The sequence below is a fragment of the Citrus sinensis genome, chromosome 1 (genome assembly GCF_022201045.2).
Source record: "Citrus sinensis cultivar Valencia sweet orange chromosome 1, DVS_A1.0, whole genome shotgun sequence".
Taxonomy (NCBI): Eukaryota; Viridiplantae; Streptophyta; class Magnoliopsida; order Sapindales; family Rutaceae; genus Citrus; species Citrus sinensis.
The window spans coordinates 8,491,256-8,513,270 of NC_068556.1; the positions used below are offsets into that span (position 1 = coordinate 8,491,256).

General features: G+C 31.1%; 1 protein-coding gene across 1 annotated transcript; it reads right to left on the reverse strand.

Annotated features, from left to right (window-relative positions):
- Window positions 1–15,393: 15,393 nt before the first annotated feature.
- On the reverse strand, window positions 15,394–18,023 carry LOC102609099 (inositol oxygenase 2-like). The gene is made up of 11 exons (XM_006475303.4): window positions 17,835–18,023; window positions 17,478–17,613; window positions 17,282–17,363; window positions 16,994–17,198; window positions 16,685–16,744; window positions 16,527–16,579; window positions 16,292–16,414; window positions 16,122–16,191; window positions 15,936–16,014; window positions 15,751–15,832; window positions 15,394–15,654 (listed from the first exon to the last, which is right to left on the reverse strand). The coding sequence occupies exons 1-11, from the start codon at window positions 17,866–17,868 to the stop codon at window positions 15,628–15,630; spliced, it is 951 nt and encodes a 316-aa protein (XP_006475366.1). The 5' UTR covers window positions 17,869–18,023; the 3' UTR covers window positions 15,394–15,627.
- Window positions 18,024–22,015: the final 3,992 nt, after the last annotated feature.

The window sequence follows — 22,015 nt, forward strand, 5'->3', positions numbered from 1 at the left end:
AATATTAAATAAAAACTCTACTGTTATACTAAATTGATGAAAATATAAGGATAATTGAGTTAGGGACATATATGAAAATAAAATTAAAACTCTATTATTTTACAAATTGATGAAACATTAAGGGGTATAAACGATTTTGTCTGGACTAGACCGGGCTACAGCCCGGTCTAGCCCACGCGTAGGTCCGCCACTGTTACAATATATGTTTGGTTAACATTATATATATATTTTTAACAAGTCTTAGACAATGGATTTTGATGATGAGCCTATCAGTGATGAAGAAAATTAGAGTTGTTCCCATAAAAATGATGAAATGCAAAATAGTGAGGAAATTGATATTAAAGGACTACTTAGGGGTGGGTAGAGCTCAACCAGACTAGAAAAATTTTTTATTCGATTCGATTTTTTGGTGGTTCAGTTTGGTATTTTTTTCTTAGAAAAAAAATGAATATTTCAATTCGATATAAAAAAAATTTAGCTCAATTTTTAGTTTAAAATTTTAAATACGAAAACCAAACTGAAAAACAAAAAGTAAATTTTAAATTAAAAATGCCATGTGGCGTTTAAGGATTGGCTAAACCAAACCAGTTCAATTCAATTTGGTTTATCTAGTTCAATTTAATTTTTTTTTTATTTCGGTTCAGTATTTTATAAGTAAAAAAAAAACCAAATTGATTAATACCAAAACAAAACCAAATAAAAATTCCCAAACTAAAAATTTTCAAATTGAACCAAATCGGTACCCACCCTGGGACTAATTCCTCATCATCTTCTTGAAGATAAGGCTGGTGAACAAGGAAAAGAAGAGGTGGAAGGTTCAAGAGATTATTCTACACAAAGAAGTCTGAGTCTTAATCCTAGAAATAAAAACTTAATGATGAAGGTAGGGAAAATTTGCTGAGATATAATTCATATGGTGTTCCTTGTGGACCGGAGGCACCACGCTATCCACTTTGAGTGTTAGCTCATACATTCATGCCAATCACATACAAAGATTGGTGATTAGTGCCAGGGACTTACAAAGGTGCACTTTAGAAATATGTTCAGGTATAAAAATAATTAAAATTTGCCTAAATATTGACATTTTTTAATTTGATTTATAAGGTAAACTTTGTAAATATTTAAATGTGTTGCAAAAGCATTGCAAAGGCACTAAATTATTCACCAAGGAAGTAAGAAGCAAGTGTTACAATCAATTAGATCTTCATTTAGGAATTTCAAGCACAGTTTGACGAAGAATTACATTATGCCAAACATGCATGATCGTAAAAAGTTAAGGAAACCTCCTTTATGATATTACCACATTAAACAAGAAGATTAGGATGCTTTCGTTGAAATTCATATTGCTGACGGGATGCTTTCGTTGAAATTCATATTGCTGATGCATTCGTGGCATGTACTCAAGCTATATTGACTTGATAAACTACATTTTTTCTATATAAATTATGTTATGTCAAAACATTTCAGGAGATTCTGTTATTAATAGTTCTTAATTCTCTACACTTGTTTAAGTACCTGACTATTATATATATGTTTATGTTTAATTAATTAACATAAACTGAGGAAGAGTAAACAAAAAATGTGTGCTCGTAACAACTAACAAGTACAACTATTGTCTGAGCTGAAAAGGATACGTTAGACTCTTGGAAGAACTTGTAAGTACTTTTTGATTTATTCAAATGTTTCATCTGATCTGGTTAGTAACGGCGGACGAATTTCGCCAGCCCCCCCCCCCCTCCCCCCCACCAAGGCTATAGCCCACTCATTTTTTTGGCCTTTTTTCGCTGGGGGCTTTTGGCGCTCCGACCTTCGAGCGCTTATTTTTGGGCGCGGCTGTGCCCGCGGCTTATTTTTGACATACGGAGGCCCCTCGCAAAGTCTCGCCCCATTCCGAGTCTTGTTTGATTAAAACTTCATATTATTCAACTCATTGTGGATTCACTTGTAAGTGCCAATTTTATTTAGTTCATTTCTTTTTTTTTTTTTATTACTTGTATGAATGTCTTATTAGATGTGTGAATGATTATTTAGATAAAGGCTATTAGAAAGAATCCTAGGAAGGGGTCTTAAAGTCCGGATGGCAAAAATAATTTGCTTTCAAAGCATCTGTGAAAAGTTTGTAAGCACTTCTATTTAATTTGAGACTCCACGAAATATTGATCACATGGAAAAAGAGCGAGTAGTGTTTGAAGACTGGTTAGCAAAGCACGATGCAGACATTGAAAAGTTGTGGTAGGAAATTAGAAAAAGAACTAGACACTTTGATATAGGCAGCGCTAACGTACCAATGGAGGATGCATGCATGCATGATGCCGATTCTATGTAGACAAATCAAGCAGCTGAAGTTGCTAAATCATAGATACTATAAATTACTTGTTTATGCTAACTATGACTAACTTTTTTTTATAATTTTATTTCCCTTTTCTATGTATCTTCACTTAATTCAATATACTTGAACATATACTTCATAAACTGAACATATAGCCATAATAGTGATACTATCCATATCTTTCCAATATGAAGTAGAATTAATTTTCCTAAGAGTCACAAATTACAGTTGTTTTCTAACATGTTTTACTTGTTTAATCTTTTATCAGATCATGACCCAGGACGGCCAAAATATTTTTGAACCTCAACCCAAGAAATCAAATGTGAATCGACAAAAAATAAGTATAGCAAGAACTCCAAAAAAGAGTTGTTGGTCTCTAAAGAAGAGGAAGGGCGTCTCGAAGAAGAAGAAACCTAAAATAACACTTAAACCGTCTGAAGACTTTGGTGAATTGTTACCAAGTAAAAAAAAAGAGCATTTCTAAATAAGAAATCTCAAACACCATCTCATATGCCTGAATTACCACGAAGTCCAAGGAAGAGAAACTAACAAAATAAAGAGAAAAAAACACAATGCAATGCAAAGAGAAGGACAAAGCAACAAACTGCTCAGCACAAGAAACAAGCATAAGTGAATCTTAGATTCTGGTATTTTTTTAGCTTATGTAATGTGAAATTGCCTCCAGATGGGAGTTACTTTCCTCACCCACTTGACAGCGAGGTATTTGCAAAAGAGTTTCTTACTCAAATTGGTTACATGATTGTAGAATCTTGTATCACATGGAATGGCTAAGCCTCAACAACCTAATCATCTATGTGGCGTAAGTATCTTTATAAAATAAATTAGTCCGTGAATTTACTATTACCTTATAATATTAATTTTTTATCTCAATTTACTAATACATTTAGGTGCTTAAATGATAAAATGGCAGCTAATAAGATAGGGAAACCATTTGGTTTCATGAATCTTGCTAAGGTTATAACAGTTGTACATGAAAATCCAATAAAGTCCCATCTATAGAGAGAACAATTAATTTTTTATCGTTTGACTATGGCTAGAAAGTTTCAACCTATTTTCATTCCTTATAATATTGAATAGTGACATTTGTTTAATATTTATTTCATTTTTTTAAGTAGCTCTTTTGAAAACTACATTGCTAACTAAAAGTTATTTCTCAATAATAGAGCCCATTGAGTTATTATTCTAATTGGTGTGGCGACAAAGATGGGATATTACTTCGATCCATAAGGAAATGACCTAGATGAAGACATTAAGGAGCTTGCGGTTAAGTAAGTAGCATAAATGTTTGATCCGATGAAATATTTGTTAAATACTAATAGTATATGTATAAACTTTGTAGTGGTATCAACATGTTCGCAGCCACGATTAGTAAAAGAAGATGTTAATTTATTTTAAAGAATGTTTAGGTAACAAATAGATGATTACTTTTTTTTTTCTTTAGAATATTAGCACATTCGTTGCTTTAAAAACTCTTTTTGGGTTATTTTTCGTCACCCCCCATATGTTCTGACAAATATTACCGTGCACCCACTTGTTTCAACAATGATCACCGTGCACCCATTTCGTTGAATTTTGCCATTTAATTTAATGATTGTGATAGTTATTTTGGTAAAAGATGATTTTGTCCACAATTTGAATTTCAAACTATTAAATTACAAAAATGGCATCAATCACTGTTAATATGCACATTGAATTGGGAAACATCCTCGAAAACGTATTCCAACCAAAAGTTGAAATTACCCATAAAATTTTACATATTTACGAGTGAAATATTACCATTTTACCCTTAAAAAATTAATGTTCCAACAATCTTATAACGATAACCTACGAGTTTCAATTACTTGCCCAAATGCTCATAACGATAACAAGAAAATAGGACCATCGTTTACTTCGGCTTTAATAATGAATAAATAACCAATTAACTCTTTTTGTTTTTGTTATTGTATGTTTTTAGTATTTTCCATTCTACCTCAACATGCAATTAGCTAATAACGATAACCATTCTATGTATAACACCAATTCATGACTAAAGAGTTCATCATTCTTAAATCAGTTCACATCTCAATCATCCATTACAACCAAGAAATTGTAAATCATTATCAAACAATGCCTACTTCAGCTAATACATCTAACAGTCATGGCAAACGCCAAGCATCAAACACAAATCAGAGTCCTTCTTCATCGAGCAGCCATGGTGTCTTACATGTTGAAGACCTAAATGGTGGTATTATAAAGTTCTAAAACAAGAGATGTTATTGTGGGTATAGGGCAGTGATCAAAATTTATCAAACTCCAGATAATGCACTTAAGTTATTCTACAATTGCAAAATAGGCAGATGTGGATTTTTGAATTGGTGGTCACCAACTGATAATGAAGCTAATGAGATTATTGCTGTTGGGAAAATATGCTCTTTAAAAACATATGTGTTTATTTAATTGTAATAAATATTTTTTCTGATTAATAAAATTAATGAGGTATTTTATTCAAATATCTTAATTGCATTAATATTTGTATTAAAGTCCATTTAATCATATTATATGTATTTATGTGATCACCATGTGGATTCACAGAAGACATAAATACAAGTTATCTTATGATTAAATAAATTTAGTTCGCAGTTGATAAATAAAGTTGGGCACTTTATTTAGGTATAGACTGTAATAAATTCATTGAATGATTTGTCTTAATCATGTATGAATTTATTGATGTAGTACGACTACATTGAACAGGATCACATATGAAATTTAATTAACTTTGTAATAACTGTCAGACTTATTAAATCTCATAGGCGTTGATTTTACTGTAATCTTAATCTTGAGTTAATTATGATTTCATGATTGTAATTGTTATTTCATTTGAGTTACCAATGGGCACGACACATCCTTGTGGTCAAGATTACCCGGTATCTTGGTGGGAGCAATTATGAGTATTGGAGTTATGGATTAACAATATAGAATTTGTACAACACATCTCTTGATAGGTTTTCGGTACTTGATCATAGAATTCTCTGGCCAGAGTGTGTCTACATATTTAGTATGTTGAAAATGATCATTAGAGAAAACCAGTAAGGATCAAGGAATAAGATGTTATTAAATTGATTGGACAGTTGAGATATCAATTTAATTAACGATGTGGTACAAAGGATTGTGCATTAAAGAAATCAGTGTGGCGTGGGACGAATTATTATTCGAGCATACAATTATGGAAGTCAGTTCCAATCTTTTAGTGGAGTAGATTTGGAATTAAATAATTGGGCTAGTTTAATTACAGGCCTAATTATTATAGCCACTATTGTATGTCCCCAAATGATCCCCGGGTTAGCTCATTTAATTGACTGCACCACTACTGGACTAATAAGTAAGATAACTAGCTATTTGGGTCAAAAGTCTAAATATATCATTTAGTGGGAGGCTCCATTTAATTAGCTTTTGTGTAAGGGGCCTTATGTTATTTTACAAGGTGGGTCCCCTATTGAAAAAGAAAATAACGTGGGTTTTGTTTTTTGATTATTTGGAGTCTAGGGTTTTCACTAAAGGGTGATATAAAAGGCTTATTTTCTCTAAAAAAAAGTAAGTAGCCACTTTATACAGATCAGAGAAAAAAATTTTTCTCTTTTTCTCTCTATTGTTAAGAGAAAAATTTTCTCGTGCTAGTTGCTTTGGTAGTGATAAAGGCGCCCACACGTCAAGTGCAGATCGAACCTGAGTCATAACCTGGAAGATCATTGGTGACAGTTCGTGATCTAACAAGCGTGGTGGTGACAGATCGTGATCCAGAAGGAGTGGTGGTGGCGGATCGTGATCTAGGAGCCTAAATCACTTCAGCGGAAAAAGCCAAATCGAATTTTAAAGGTGCGATTTCTAGATTACAAATTCTTATATATTATATGAGAGCGATCTTCAAAAGGTTTTATAAAAATTTTAAAAACCTATTTTTTTCCCCAACAATTGCAAGATGAGATTTATTTCTGAGAACACTTGATGATGACAATGGCACGGACAACTCAAGTACTAAGAGATGAGGTAAATAGTAGATTTGATTCTCTAGAAAGTATTTTGAAGGCAACAAAGACATGTATCAACATGATTATCATCTTTCTACTTCTCATATTATTTATCACCAAATGTAATATTTAGAAATTAGATGGTAACAATTGACATGTAATATTAATTTTATTTGATTGCATATTACCACTACTATTGTAATTCATGCAGTTGGCAACACATGACTTGTAATATCATGCATTTAGAGACTATCACCACCAATATATGAATGCATTTTGTAACACTTGATATTTGAAATATATAATTAATCATTGACAACATTAATAACAATTTGGAAACAATACCAACTGCTATAAATTCTTCACAAAAAAGCAAAAAACTATTGTTGGTATATCTCTTAAACCTATGGTTTTCCTATACCCAACAACTTTCAAAATACCACAAACTTCAAATACACCTATATAATAATATCTTTGCACTCATTCATGAGCCTATGGCTCAAAAAGGCATCAAAATACTACAAAATAACTATTTCCAATTAGAGTTTGTCGTGGTATTGTGGAAGGTGTCATCAAATATCATACATACTTCCATTATTTACCTTATTAAATGCTGCCAATGACATCAACCCAATTAATTCATAACTGCATGAAAAAATGACAATAATTTCTATTAACTTCTTTCTTAGATTTTATTGTAAATGTTAAGATTCTTGAAAATTATAATGTAAATGACTTACCCTCTATGGTGGGAAAACACCAATGCCCTTGTTTGTTCATTGCCAATAACCATGTCATTTCCTCCTACTTGGACACTGCTTCCCTACAAAATTCTTCTACCTTGAACTCCAATCCAGCTACCATGTGACTCAGGCCTTCTGACATTAGAAGTTTAAGCCCCAAAGTGGTTATATGGATGAACACTATGACCAAAATTCTGAGACACTACTGACTGCTGCCAATTTAGTGGATGATTAATCACTGTAGCATTATGACTTTCAAATGGATTAGTCACTCTTGTAGTTGTTGAATTGTAAGGGCCTTAAGATGTGTTCCTTTGCAGTAGTTTTGCAAGTTAGGTTATGATAAAAGTAACTACAACATTGTATTGCTTCTATAGGAAGATTCACAAACTGGTTATATAAAACCAACCAATATGACTTAAATATATATGCATATAATATCAACAATCAGAACTCATAAGAATAAAAAAATATAACTCTACATGCACATTTAAAAGTAGTTATCACGTTACCAATTTTAATTTCTCTTTCTTTTGCAGTTGCCTCTTTGTAAGCTTTAAGGTTCTAATTCACTAGGAAAATACATAATTAATTCTATTTACAGCATGCAATTTTAGCAACTATGAAATATGAAAAATATAAGTTTTAGTTTTATTTCACTTGAAAGTGTCTTGTCTTTTTGTTGGCATTGTTTGGGTTAATCAGGCAAGCTTTCTTGTTATGGCCAAACTCATGACAACACTTACATTGCATCTTGTATCTTATTTTCTATGGAGTAACCTCATCAGGTTCCCTACTTCAATTTAATTTTAGCCTTCCAAGCTGTTTCTTCATGAAATGAGGCAAAATCTCATCATTAAATATTACTGGCCAATTGACTTTGTCTACAATTGCCGGATAATTCCAGCATAAGATTTTAGGTAAGCTGTTTTCTTAAAACACTTGTTCACAAACTGGTCTTGTTCTTTCTTATTGTAAACTATACATGACATTGCATGTACACAAGGGTACCCACTGATATCCCAGAAACCACAGTCACCTGGATGGTATTCCAGATCAACTATATAAGTTCTCCCTTTGCCTTCAGCTTCATACAACCACACACTTGTAGGAGCTATAGCACAACCTTTAGACAGTTGTAGTTTTTTTGTATCTTTTCATACACTCTTCTAGAAATTTCAGATAGCGAAGCTTCAGTCTTCTTCCCTCTAGTTATCATCATCTTTATCATCTTCTATCGAATGAAGTCCAACAAAGTCAGCAGAGACAATTTTCTTCACTCACTAAGCCACACATTGAATGACTCTATCATGTTATTAGTGCAATGATCAGATTTGGAAGTTTTATCAAATGCATGCCTTGACCAGAATCTTGGATGCACTCTTCTAAGTGTCTCATATTCACCAGCATCTGCACTCTTGATTTTCTTCATTGTTATTTCAAAATCAACTGATTATCAGCTCAAGCAGTTTCTTAAAAACTACCTTTAAAGTCAGTTCTTGGATGCTTAGACTTCAAGTTCATGAAAAAGTGTCTTGCACAAAATCTACATCTGCATTAAGATACTCGAGTCTTAATGCATTCAAATTCTCTTTTGCCTATCACACATGAAGGTAAGTTGCCTTCAATCTTTCATATACTCTTTCAAGTGTCTTAAAAATCAAGTCCATATATTTGTGCTCTCAACACTATGCACACAAGCAGCAATCAGATAAATACCATTATTTGCATCCAATACAATAGCTGAGAGAAGAATACCATTGTACAGACCTTTCAAATGGCAGTCATCAATGCCAATGAAAGATCTACAGCCCTCTTTGAAGCCTTATTTGAATGATGGAAATGAAATAAAGTATTAATTAAAGTGTGTCTTAACATGATTACCACGCAATCTCCTGACATGCACAATGGCCAAGGCATCTAGCATCTTGTTGAGGATCATCTGTGTATATGATCTGATTGAGCCTATAGCTTGACTCAATGTCTACCCCACTGCTTTCAAGAACAATTTTCTTGGCTCGATAGACCTTTTGCTTATCAACCCTAACTCCATATATCTTGTTTAGCTCACTCATAATAAAACTAACTTTAGTTTTAGGGTGCGAAAGAATTGTTTCCTGAAATTGTAAGGCTATGAACTTAGTAGTGCATTCTGGATTTTTCAATAGCCTTGTACAAATATGGACATTATAATATAACTTTACCATGAAAGTCTCTCGAATTAAAGTTCTACCTGCATGTAAATACCAAGGCCATCCATATCCTTCGCAACCAACAAAAATTCTAGTCCTTTTAAACTTGTCTTTCTTGGTCTTGAACCTCTCGTATATCGGAAACTTCCTTAAAGCAACTACAACTTCAGTGAAGTTTTTGAAGTATTGTCCAACAAAGAAGTCAACAAGCTCATCACTAGGAATATACAAATTGGCCCTTACCTCAGCATCCATCACCTCCATTACTCTATAAATATTTTCATCAGCTCATGGACCGAATTCATTGTTGTCACTCTCATAATCTTGTAACAAATAATCACCAATATCATCATCAGATTTACCAACATCTGGATCAATAACTTGTACATATAACTGAGGTTACTCTACTTTTTGATGAAACTCATCATCACTGTCAAACATGTTGTACATATTATCATCAAAGTCATAACTATAGAATTGTTCATTAACTTTAGCATTGGATTAGTTTGTCTACTGCAAATTCTGATTTTCTGTCTGGCTGCGATTGGATTGGAAGCTTCTAAAACTTAAGATTTATAGTTTTGTGATTTTCAAGTTAGTGCTTCGTCAATAATCAACTATTTTTATCTTTGTTGGACTAAAATTATATCATAGAGGAAAGGAGATAGCGATTAAGATAAATTGATGGTTTGTTGTTGTTGATCAGAAGGGATATGGAACCTCAAATTCGAATCTTCATCATCACCCTTTTTAATATGCACTTGATGTGTGACATTATTGTTACAAGGAATACTCTTTTGGTGAGAAGTTGGTGATCTTTTGAAGGTATTTACGAAGTCTTCATCTAGGGATGCATTGGAGTAAATATGACTTGGTTGGGTATGTAATGGGTGAGGTGGTACAAGCTTCATCAGGATATCACTAGTTTAGGTTTCATTAACAGGAACATTGAGGTTAATAATTTTAGGGTTTTCTGGTGGAGTGCTTTCTGTTATGGCATTAATAAGTGGCTGTTGGAAAAGTGACTTTCTGGCTGTTGGAAAAGTGACTTTCTAGCTGATGAGTTATCTAGCCTTGATATAATCTCCTGGTCATAATGAATTTCATAATAGCCATAGTGGTTGTATGGAGACCAAGTTGAAAAAATATCATCATCACCACGTATGTCAGTGTAGTCATTATCCCATGGCTATGTTAGAGTGAGCTCGAATCTCTCGTCAAAGCTTAACTTCCTTTGGAACACCATGTGCATAACTCTATTGACAAGGACAATGGTGCTTATTTTTTGTTGATCAATTATTCCCATATTATATGTCTCTCCCATGAATTTTATGAATACAATAGTTGGTTCATCGTCATTCTTAGCCATCTCCAGTTAAAAAATAGCATAATGTAAGATTGGTCGTATAAAAATTTCTTTAATATTGGCAAAAAAAATCATGTACATGATGTATAAAAGGGAAAACAAGCTGTTAGTAATAACAAAAAGAATCATTGACATGTCATACTAATTGACAGTTTTCCTTAATCAAATTTCCACCTCAGCATCTATGGAATTAAATTAAAAAACTAAGTAAATGAAGATGAACTTTATGCTCTTTGATTAAGGAGCTGGAGTTACAGGCAAAGATAATAGCCAAAGTTGCAATTATAATATATAGATGGAGTATGAAATAGGAAAAACAAAAGTAATGGATAAACTTAATGTATCATCCCCATTCACATAACAAGGTTTCATTCCGTACATCACTTTTTTTTTCAATAACATGGAAGCAATCAAGTTCTGTACATTATTGACATAAATTACCAAACAGAGCATGCCTGAACAATTTCAACACAGGAAACACATAAAACCGAGAAAACCCATGACCAACCTCATCAAATCCCACATAAATATCACTTGCATGCATGTAATCTAACATGTATAGAGTAATACTCTAACAAAAAAATCCATATGAACAACACAAAAAAACTCTCCTCAATGTGTGCAAATTGAAGCTGCAAAACCCACTCTTACACTCTCTCACAACACAATAAGTTGTGTAATCCTCAAGCTTTTTAAAAAATGAGCATGTGGTAGGTATTGGCATGAATCGTCTCAGCATGTGGTAGGTATTGGCATGAATCGTCTCCAACACGCAATATTTTCCCTCCATATTGCTTCGGTTTTTGCTCTTAGAAAGTACATTTTGCATAGATGAAGCTGTTTTTTTTTTTCTAAAATGACAACATTGTTCTCTTCCTTCTCATTGTTCTCTTTCTTCTATGCAACAACTTTAACTTAATTTTTTATTTGTTTATTATATCATGTCTATTTTACCCTTGGCTAGTTAAATTAAATGACAGAATTTAACGGAATGGGTGCGCGGTGATCATTGTTGAAACAAGTGGGTGTACGGTAATATTTGTTGAAACATATAAGGGGTGGCGAAAAATAACCCTTTTTTTCAATATTTTCAGTACAGTGCTTTTATTTATTTTAGGCTCTGGTATAACCAGGTTCATATGACTATGGATACTATGTCATGCTGTATATGAGAGACATAATTGCTAATGTTAGTTTATTGCTTAGCAATGTAAATATTTCCTTTTTAATGGTCTTAGATTATTTGGTTATTATGTGTTCTCTATTGATTAAGCTAATGTTTAAATCATTTTCCAATTTGCAATTCAATGACAAAGCAGTATACACCTAGGAACAAATTGATGAGTTGCAATATGAATGGGTGGCGATCACTTATTTAGAAAATTACATTGGTTATATTGATCTATTGCAGGTACTTAGTATATGGTTATTGTTTTGGTTAATTTGCTATATTAAGTTAAGGAGGTGGTAGACTGATTGTTGTTAAGAGTAGTATTAGTTGATATTGCAAAACTAAAGTTTAAATTTTATTTGAAACTTGGGAACTGATTGTATATTGTATAAGATTGTTGCATTTACTATGTTTATGAGTTGTGATGATTCCTGACTTGGAGCATGCACGTTGCATATGAGATTGTTTAATTCAGGAGTTGTGGTAATTGTTACGTAAGTTGGAACATGCATATTATCTTCAGATTGCTATGGAAATCATTGAGATTGCTGTGTTTGGGGAGTTACTGCTAGGTTGATGAGTTGTTGAAGTTATGATGATTTTCTGTGTTGATTGAGTTCTTAGGTTAATTTCAGTTTCTAGATTCACTTGAAATTGCTTGCTGGTTAATTTGCTTTGAAAAGTTGTTGTGATGATTGAACTAGTGGTTAAGTAGCATCAATGTTTCATCTTAGCTTGTAATTGTAATTGATTTTGCATTTTGCAGTTGTTGTTGATCATTTGTATTTTTGGGTTCATTAACTTGCTGGACGTAAGTATAGGTATTCATGTTGTGGATTTGTGCACTTGCTGAACATTATTTGTAGCAGAATTTGTTGGTTAAATTTCTATATTGTTTAGTTTGCTAGGGAACATTTTATTACTTTATTTACTACTTTATAAATGATAAATGAGATGAATGTTTAGAGTTCATAATCGGATTCTCAATTACTATTGCCCAATTTTATCTCTTTAGCAATTTATATTTATATAGATTTTTATATTTATATATATAACAATTTATCTATATGTGAAAATAAAATTTAATAATATTAATATATAATAAAAATTAGCATAAAAATTAAAATTGGTGCCAAAAAAATTAAAAGAAAGCTTTAGTTCCCGTGAAATTATTTATTTAAGATTATAATTCAATTCATGCCAAAATAATAAAAAAATTCCACCAAATTAATTTTTTAATTTATATAATTTTATATTTATTTAATTATTAATAAAATATCTACTTTTTTATGACAAATATTAGTCATATATGAAAAAAAAATAATGACAGACAATAGTCATATGTCAATAACATTTTTATGACAGATGAAACATCATAAAATTAATAACATAAAAAAACGTTATCGATAATTTCTTGACATAGACTTTAATTACAATTGAGTAGCCATCATCCAATAGGGTGTATGATGGTCAAAACCATCATTATTAAACTTTTTTTTATTAGTGCATACTTTCTTTCTTAAACAAAAAAAAAATTGACTAACTCAAAAGTTGTTATATGTTATATATAATATAACGTAATATGACCCATTATATATACACACACACATACATACATACATACATACATATATTATATTTCGAGATATGACATGATTAGAATTCGTTTTAACTCTCTTAATAATTATATCTTTTTGTTTGACATAAATATGACTTTATTAATTTGAAGTGTCATCCTGTTCAGTCACAGAATTTGAACACGATCAGATTCATGCAAAGCCGGAACTAAGACTTGCATGTGGGGGAAAAAAATTATGAATCTTTTTTTTTTTTTAATTCAAGCCAGTAATTGTAAAATCTAAACGAAAGAATAACTGTAAATAATATGAAGGTTTCTATCATTTTCCTTTTTTTTCTTTTTCTTAAGTAACGCCTAAAAAGTCAATATAATCCTCTCCCCACATGTGCAGGAAAGCTGGAGAGGTTGTATTCATAGCCAAGAGTTTACAATTGACCTGGCAGTTTTTTAATTTTCCTCAAATTTGTATAGATATTTTTTAATGTTTCAGTGAAACTACATACTAAAGTTACATAATTGTCCCCAATAAATATATAATAAACATCTTCCATCATTAAAATTTTAATTGTATTATTATATTATCTCCAATAAATGAATTTTCTGACCTGCCTCAACACACAGATGAACAGGAGATTTATTTAATCTAAACCGCCCACCATATTAAAATTTCTTTGAACACTGCAAAAAATCTTGATAAAAATTTAATAAAATGTATTATATCTAGTTAATAAAACATCATAAATTACAATGAGTTTCAAATATTTTAAATATTTAGTAAGAGTAAGTAAAGACTAAAGATATAAATCTGGACTGTAAAAAAAACTTTATAGGTGTTGAAAATTGAGAGAGGAAAAATGAAAAACAAGTGGTTGGAAAAAAAAATAAAGATATGAAGATATTTATAAAGGAATATATTAATGACGGATCAAAGAAACTTTCTTTCATTAATTTCAATTTGAGACACGCTGATGTATGAAAAAGTGGGAGATGCCATTTTAGAGATGGCGTAATGAATCACACACAGATATGATACAATTTTTTTAAATTTATGTTGATAAATATTGACACGATGAATAAATAGGTTATACAATACCATGTTTTATTCGTATTGAACCATCTCAATATAATTACACATTTATTACTCTAATATCAATTAATATGTGGTAATATTATTGAAAAAAATAACTAATATATATAGTGAACACTACATTAATTATTTGTGTCATATTTATATTATATTAACTTATTTATAACTTACTTTTAGAATAATATTAACATATTTATTATTTCTAAAATTTATTTTTAATATTTTTATACTAAATATGTAAAACAATTAGAGTAAACAAGTTAATACGATTAATAAATAGGTCATATCTATATTTTAATATTTCAACACAATTAATAAATAGATTGTATTGAATTTTGCTTAAATTTAACACTACTCAAATAACTACACAAATAAGACACAACATGACTGCATGAACTGATTTCATTAGACAAAGCTGCAGCAATGATTCATAAACTCATTCATTGTATTTTTGTCTCTTTTTGTCATTTCCTTATGTACCTTACGGGTCCAAGCCTCCTGAATTACGATTTCTTATTATACTTCTACTTTCCAAAGGATGATGTTACGTTAATTTGTATTTTAAGTAATCTCTTAATTATAATATTCCTATATCTTCTCCCTTCGTTAAATTAGATTATTCTCAATCATCTCTTTTCCAGGATATTTTCTCTGCTAATTACTTACCGAAAAATTACGGAAACATGTAAGATTTATAAAAGATGTGGCCAGAGTGGTTTCTATATCTTCTCCCTTTGTTAAATTAGATTATTCTCAATCATCTCTTTTCCAGGAAATTTTCTCTGCTAATTACTTACCGAAAAATTACGAGAACATGTAAGGTTTATAAAAGATGTGGCCAGAGTGGTTTTCAATCCACAATCATAACAACAAAGTAGGAGCAAAGATCAATCAAAATATATATACAAATGCATTTTTTCTTTTACTCATTGCACAACTCATAACATAATATAATAGTTACTATTACAGAAGGTAAAACCACTACTTCCTCCAAACAATACGCTGCAAACCTCTTTGTCAGTGACAAATTAAGTAGAGAAAACTCATGCTTATTTTGTACATCACTCATAATACTTTAGTTGATACATAAAACTCTCGGGATGTGGATATATGATCGGTATGCGTTGAGAGAGCTTCACCATCTCAGCTTTGCAGGGAAGTACTGCAACAAAATTATAATACACGAGTTTGATTAGGAAACAAAAAAAATTAAACTAATTAAGTGAAATTTCAGATGACTTGAGCCACAAGAAATTACTTTCTCGATGAGGGAAAGATAGTAAGGCTTCACTTTTTCGACATCAACTAGGACTTTGCTCTTGCTGTAGAGATCATATTTGCTGCAAAATGATATTAAATTAAACGCACCCAAAATTAACATCAGTAAGGGTACTCTAAAGATATTAAACTGGCAGACTGATAAAAGATAATGAGACCACTTACTTGAATACTTGGAGCCACTTCAAATTCTCCTTATCCTCCTCATTCATCAAGTGTGCGTATGCTCCCTCCTTGTGCAAAGCTGCAAGACGATAAATTAATGAAATGAGTTGTAATTAGTTGGGTGCAGAATAGTATCGAGTACCATTCTGCGGATATGAGGAGATCAATTGGTTTCACAGTGCTTACGATAGAAGGAGTGATATCGGACAATGAACAATCCAGCAGAAGGTAAAGTGGTTCCATTCTCCTTGGCCACCTGCAGTATTCAAAACGTGATCAATTAGTTAAATTTTTGTTGATCTTGATGAGTAGGCTCCTGCACAATTGTGATTGGATTCAAAGCATAAGAGGCATACCAGGTACATGTAGTCATCATGTCCCCATGATATCATCACATTGTCTAATCCGCAGCCTTCAGTATAAATTCCATTCTTGGTGTTGTATGCAGGATTGTTGCTGTCTGGATTTTCCTTGAAATACTGAGAGAAAAAAATGGGAAAAAATTTCTTAGTTTATCGATTATTTTAATGATTACGACAAAATTAGACCTCAAAATTATCTAAGATTATTCTTGAAGGAGAAAATAGAAACCTTGTGGTGAACATTGGATTCATCAAAAGCACATCCAAGAGGGAATGTGTCTCCTAAAAAATATTGAAACAAATTAACCATTAATTAACTAAATTAAAATTAATCACTTGAAAGTAATTGTAATGATTTCAATTCTATATTCACAATAGAGCACTCACCAACAACAGCCCATTGAGGAAGCCCTCCAAATTTGGGAAGAGTAAGAACCTTTCCAAGATCTGAAGGAACAGCACAAGTTAATTAATTCATAATTGCGGATTAAAAATTTGAACTCGGTGCTGATTTGAGCTACACTGCCCATTCAAATAGGTGCGTATATAATTCTTGTGATACTGGGTGGGCCATACTATATCAATAGAGAAACAGAATTCTCAGGCCTACAAAGAAGGACTATATATATATATATATATATATATATATTAATCATAGGAATTTGAGAATCAAATAATATTAACAGAATATTATACCATGAATGAGAGCAGTCAAATGAAGCCAATCTTCATCAGGATAATCTTTTCTAATTGCTTCAGCAGACTGTAATAAGTGCTGAATTTGAGGCTCATCCAAATCAGGATCGCTTTCGTCTACAACTTCATTGAGGAGTTCGCAGCATTCCCATATGCTCATCTCAGCTTTGTCCAGTTTTGCGTACTCTTCCCTCATTTTCTTCACCTGCATGCATTCCAAAATTCTAATATAATTTGCATGTCGCATCAAAATCTTCTGTTTTATTTTATGCGTGAAACATTGCTTACAAAGTCATATGTTTGGTTAATGTGCTGCAACCGGTAAAATTCCTCCACTGACTTTTGCCTTTCAGACTCTGCATTATAATCCCTACAAGGCGTTTCCAATACTCCATGTGAGGTCGCTTTCAATGCAAAATAAATTATCCAATTAAGATCTAAATACCCCAAAAATAAAAAGGAAAAAAGTCAAAAAAAAAAAAACCTGAATGTTTTGCCAAAAGAATTGATCTCTGGCGCAACGAATCCATCATTTGGCATAGTTTTTGGCACCACAAATCCTCCATCCAATACCAACTCATTTGTTTGCTCCTGGAGATTTTGATCCTCCGCTCGTGACCCTGATTTCACAAATAAAAGTTTGAATATATAGTGACAACAAAAACAAATAAAAAGAGATTTTAAATGTTCACGGATGCATGATTTGCTTCTGAATCAACGGTCAGGAGTTGTGTGAGACTCATGTTCTAACAATGCTCATCACAAACTCATCAGAGCACCAAAACCTGGTCTAAAAATCATAATACATTGATAAATAAAAGAGCTCGGATCAAAATGTTACCAATAAGCTCAGGCTGATCAATGAGGATAGTCATCTTGGCCTTGGCTCAAAGAAGGAATAGGACCTATTTGGAGAATAGAGAGGAATTCTGAAAGAACAGAACACGAGAAAATGAAAAGAGAGCTTGATTGATCGATGATTGGCTGAGTAGTGATGAAATGAAGAGGTAGGGTATTTATAGTAACTCGAAACAAAAGTCCTTCCTTGGAATTTGGAATGTTTTGTGTCCTTCGAAATCATAAAAAGAAAGCTTCCGAGTACTCAACTGGAAAAAAAAAAAATCTCTTAACTATTTCTATTTTATCCGTGAGTAACATTCGGATCACAGCAATCCAAACATGTTACCTGCATGGCATAGCCACACTCACTCCTCTTAAACGCGCGTGTCCAACACCCTCCAATAAAAACAAGTCTCTAATTAAGCCACGCGTTAATTAAGAAACAGATTACACGTAATGTATCCATATATACCAAACATTTTCCACGTGGGATAGTATTTATCCAAAAACTTGGTGATAAGGATAATAAGATTTGAAATAAACAAAACCCCTTTTACAGCCTAATATTATCAGATTGTTGTTCGGATTCCTTTAATTGAATTTCCAAAATTAATTATAGAGTGCACAAAAATGTCAATGGGGATGCATATATGGTAACAGCACCCGAAAACTAAATCAAAGAAATCGGAGTAGATAACTGACTCAGCTTTACGTGGATATCATATCATAGAGGCCAACCTTGAGTAACCGACGCGGAGTCTAGTCACCGCCAGCCAATGTTTGACTTTCTTGGTGGGGGAGAAATTGTAATTGCGATCAACGGCTAAGCTGTGAACATGCAGGTTAATGAGTTGCAGTCAACGGAGTAGGTTTTGCCACGTCATCAACTTGACAAAACGCCCATGTAATCTAATTTTAATTGGGTGGAGATGCAATTGGCAAGTTTGGTTTGTCGGAGGGTGTGATCATGAGAGGATGAAGATCTTTTGACACGTGTATTTTTATTTTTATATGATCAAAAATTATTTAAATTATTATATTATTATTTATTAATTACTAATTATATAGATATATTTATTCAAATAAAAAAATTAGATTAGGAAAGAATCATAATTCATGTGACTAAAGTGCAACCAGTGAATAATATAGCAAATATGCTTTTCGTTATTGGTAATATTATACTATTACTAATAACAAAAAGTTTATGAAAAGTAAAAACAGAAGCGGACCTATTTGATGGCTAGACTGGGCTAAAAAATATTCTCTTAAACTTTATGGTACTTTTATTTAAAAAATAGCATTTTTAGTTTTTTCTCAAGTTTGTCTCTAAATCAATTTTTACTAAAATGACTAAAATACCATTTATATCTAAGTTAGGGATTGTTTGCTTTATTCACTTAATGATTTAATTGACTTAATTTTAATTAGTTAAGTCATTCAGTTCATTTGTTTTTTCAACTTAATGAAAACTTTCAATCATTAAGTGATTAAATTATTAAGTTAATTTTTTTTTAACTTTTTGCTTAATCTAAAAAGTATGAAAAACATCATTAAAAAAATTCTTCAAAATATTTCTGTCTTATTAATGAATTTTCATCTTTTACATAAATAAAATTTACTAATTACCATTATTACTGACCTCTATAACTTGTGATAATATTAGTGGTAAACTATTATTATTTTTATCTTTTAATTTTCTTCAAATTATTATTATTTATCTTTGTAATTTTTTATAAATATTTTTCATATAAAAAACATTATAAACTCCCATAAAATTTATTAACATATACTAAAATGTAGAATATTAAAGGGTTGTATTAAATTTAATATGATTTATGTTATGATAAAATATTGTATTATTTATGTTTTTTAAGATGCTATTATTTGTTTAACATTTATAATTTATAATGACACAAATGCAAAAATTACTGATCTAATCAGATAATATACTGAGCAAATAACTCAAGTATTGATTGGTAATTATTGAATAAAAAAATAAAGAAGTAAAATTCTACCAATAAACAAAAGATACATGGTATGAGAATTTTAAAAGCTCATAGGAGCTCATATTAGGAGAGGATCCTATTAAAAAAAAAACTTAATGTTTATTTTTAGCAATTCAAACAATTAAAACAAATTTACCATTTACACTCAGATATTTAGCACGAATCAGAATTTAGACTAATTCATATTTATTCAGATTTTAGACAAAAAAAAAAAATAAATGCCACCTTACTCTTGTGTTGGAAATTTAAAGTTTAAAACTAAAAAGTGTTTATTGCAACTTTAATTACAATTAGAGGCTTATTTTTATTAAATATATATATTTTATGCAGAGCTGGTTTCTTGACGTAGCAATACCTTACATATGTATATATTTTTTTCTCCTTTTATATCTACTAACGTTTGCACAAATATGTATACTCACAATATATTCATGATTTAGCCCAGCCTGATCAGACATCATGGATCGGTCCTGACTAAAAACATGTGGAGGCTATTCAATACAACTAATGCACCGTAGCAAGATCAATACTTAATAGCATGCCGGCTATAGTTTAACACGACCCACACGTCGCCGGCGAAAGCGACAGATTATTTTGATGTGCTTTTTAAAGTAAAGTACAAGTTGTTTGAAAATGAAAGATGCACGACCAAACAAAGAAACAAGAATAAGAAAGACAAAGCAGAAGCCAGAAGGGAAAAAAAGGTTAGTGCTTGTGTAATAACTAATAAGATTTAAGTACGGGAGCACGTTTTTGTTTAGGTGATGAGCTGCTGTCAATGTAAAATCTGGCCTGGCCTCCACAAACTTTATATCTTATTACAAGTTATTTGTTTATGTTCTTGAGCTTTCACAAGTTGACAATAAATAATATATTTTAGGTGGACTGGTGGAGTTTCTTTATGTAGAGAGAGTGTGATAGGTTTGTTGTTTACTCTGTAGCTTTCACTAGCAGTATCAAGTGTCAAGTTAGAGAAAGGAGAGATGAAATAGTTAATTATGATTTCATTGTCAAGACCATTAGCTAATAATAATTGTTTTATATTTGTTTGTTTTAAGGAATTATATCTCGTGTGTGTCTTGTCACGTATGGTTGGTGAAGTGGCCATTGCATGTAAATTGATAAGTAATTACGCGAAAGTTAAGAGTGAATTTATGCTCATTCTATAATGTCATAATTACAATTACGGTATCAATGCCCTAATGGATGTGGACCATTAGATTTAAATAAAAAATCTCCACCATTAATTGTAAATAAATAGGTAATATGTTACGTAAGTAGCAGGTAATTACCTTTTTTTATTTAAGTTGCAGGTTACATTTACTAGTTTTATATGTGATTTACAATATTAATGTTTTATTTACCACTTAATGTCGATTTAAAAGTTTTATCCAACAATACAAGCTTTAGTTTTGTTTACAATTTTAAAGACCAATTTATAACTTCATCATTAATTTACTCCCATTTCCATCAATTTACTAATTTTATGTGTGGTTTACCCAATTTTTGTTTCATTTTACACTTAATGTCAATTTACAAGTTTTAAATTATTTTTCCAAGCTTTTGTTTTGTTTACACTTTTTTCTTCTAATTTACAACTTTATCATTAATTTACCTATTTTCTATTAATTTAATAGTTTTATGTGTGATTTACACATTTTTTTTGTTTCATTTTAATGTCAATTTACAAGTTTTAAGTCATTTTTTTTAAGTTTTTGTTTTCTTTACATTTTTTTCTTCTAATTTACAACTCCATCATTAATTTACCCTTTTTTTTCCATCAATTTACTAGTTTTATGTGTGGTTTACCCATTTTTTTGTTTCATTTTTCACTTAATGTCAATTTACAAGTTTTAAATTATTTTTCTAAGTTTTTGTGTTGTTTACACTTTTTTCTTCTAATTTACAACTCCATCATTAATTTACCCCTTTTTTCTATTAATTTACTAATTTTATGTGTGGTTTACACATTTTTTGTTTCATTTTAATATCAATTTACAAGTTATGTGCCATTTTTCTAAATTTTTGTTATCTTTATACCTTTTTCTTCTAATTTACAACTTCATCATTAATTTACCCTCTTTTCCATCAATTTACTAGTTTTATGTGTGGTTTACACATTTTTTATTCAATTTCAAATTTAATGTCAATTTATAAGTTCTATGTCATTTTTCTA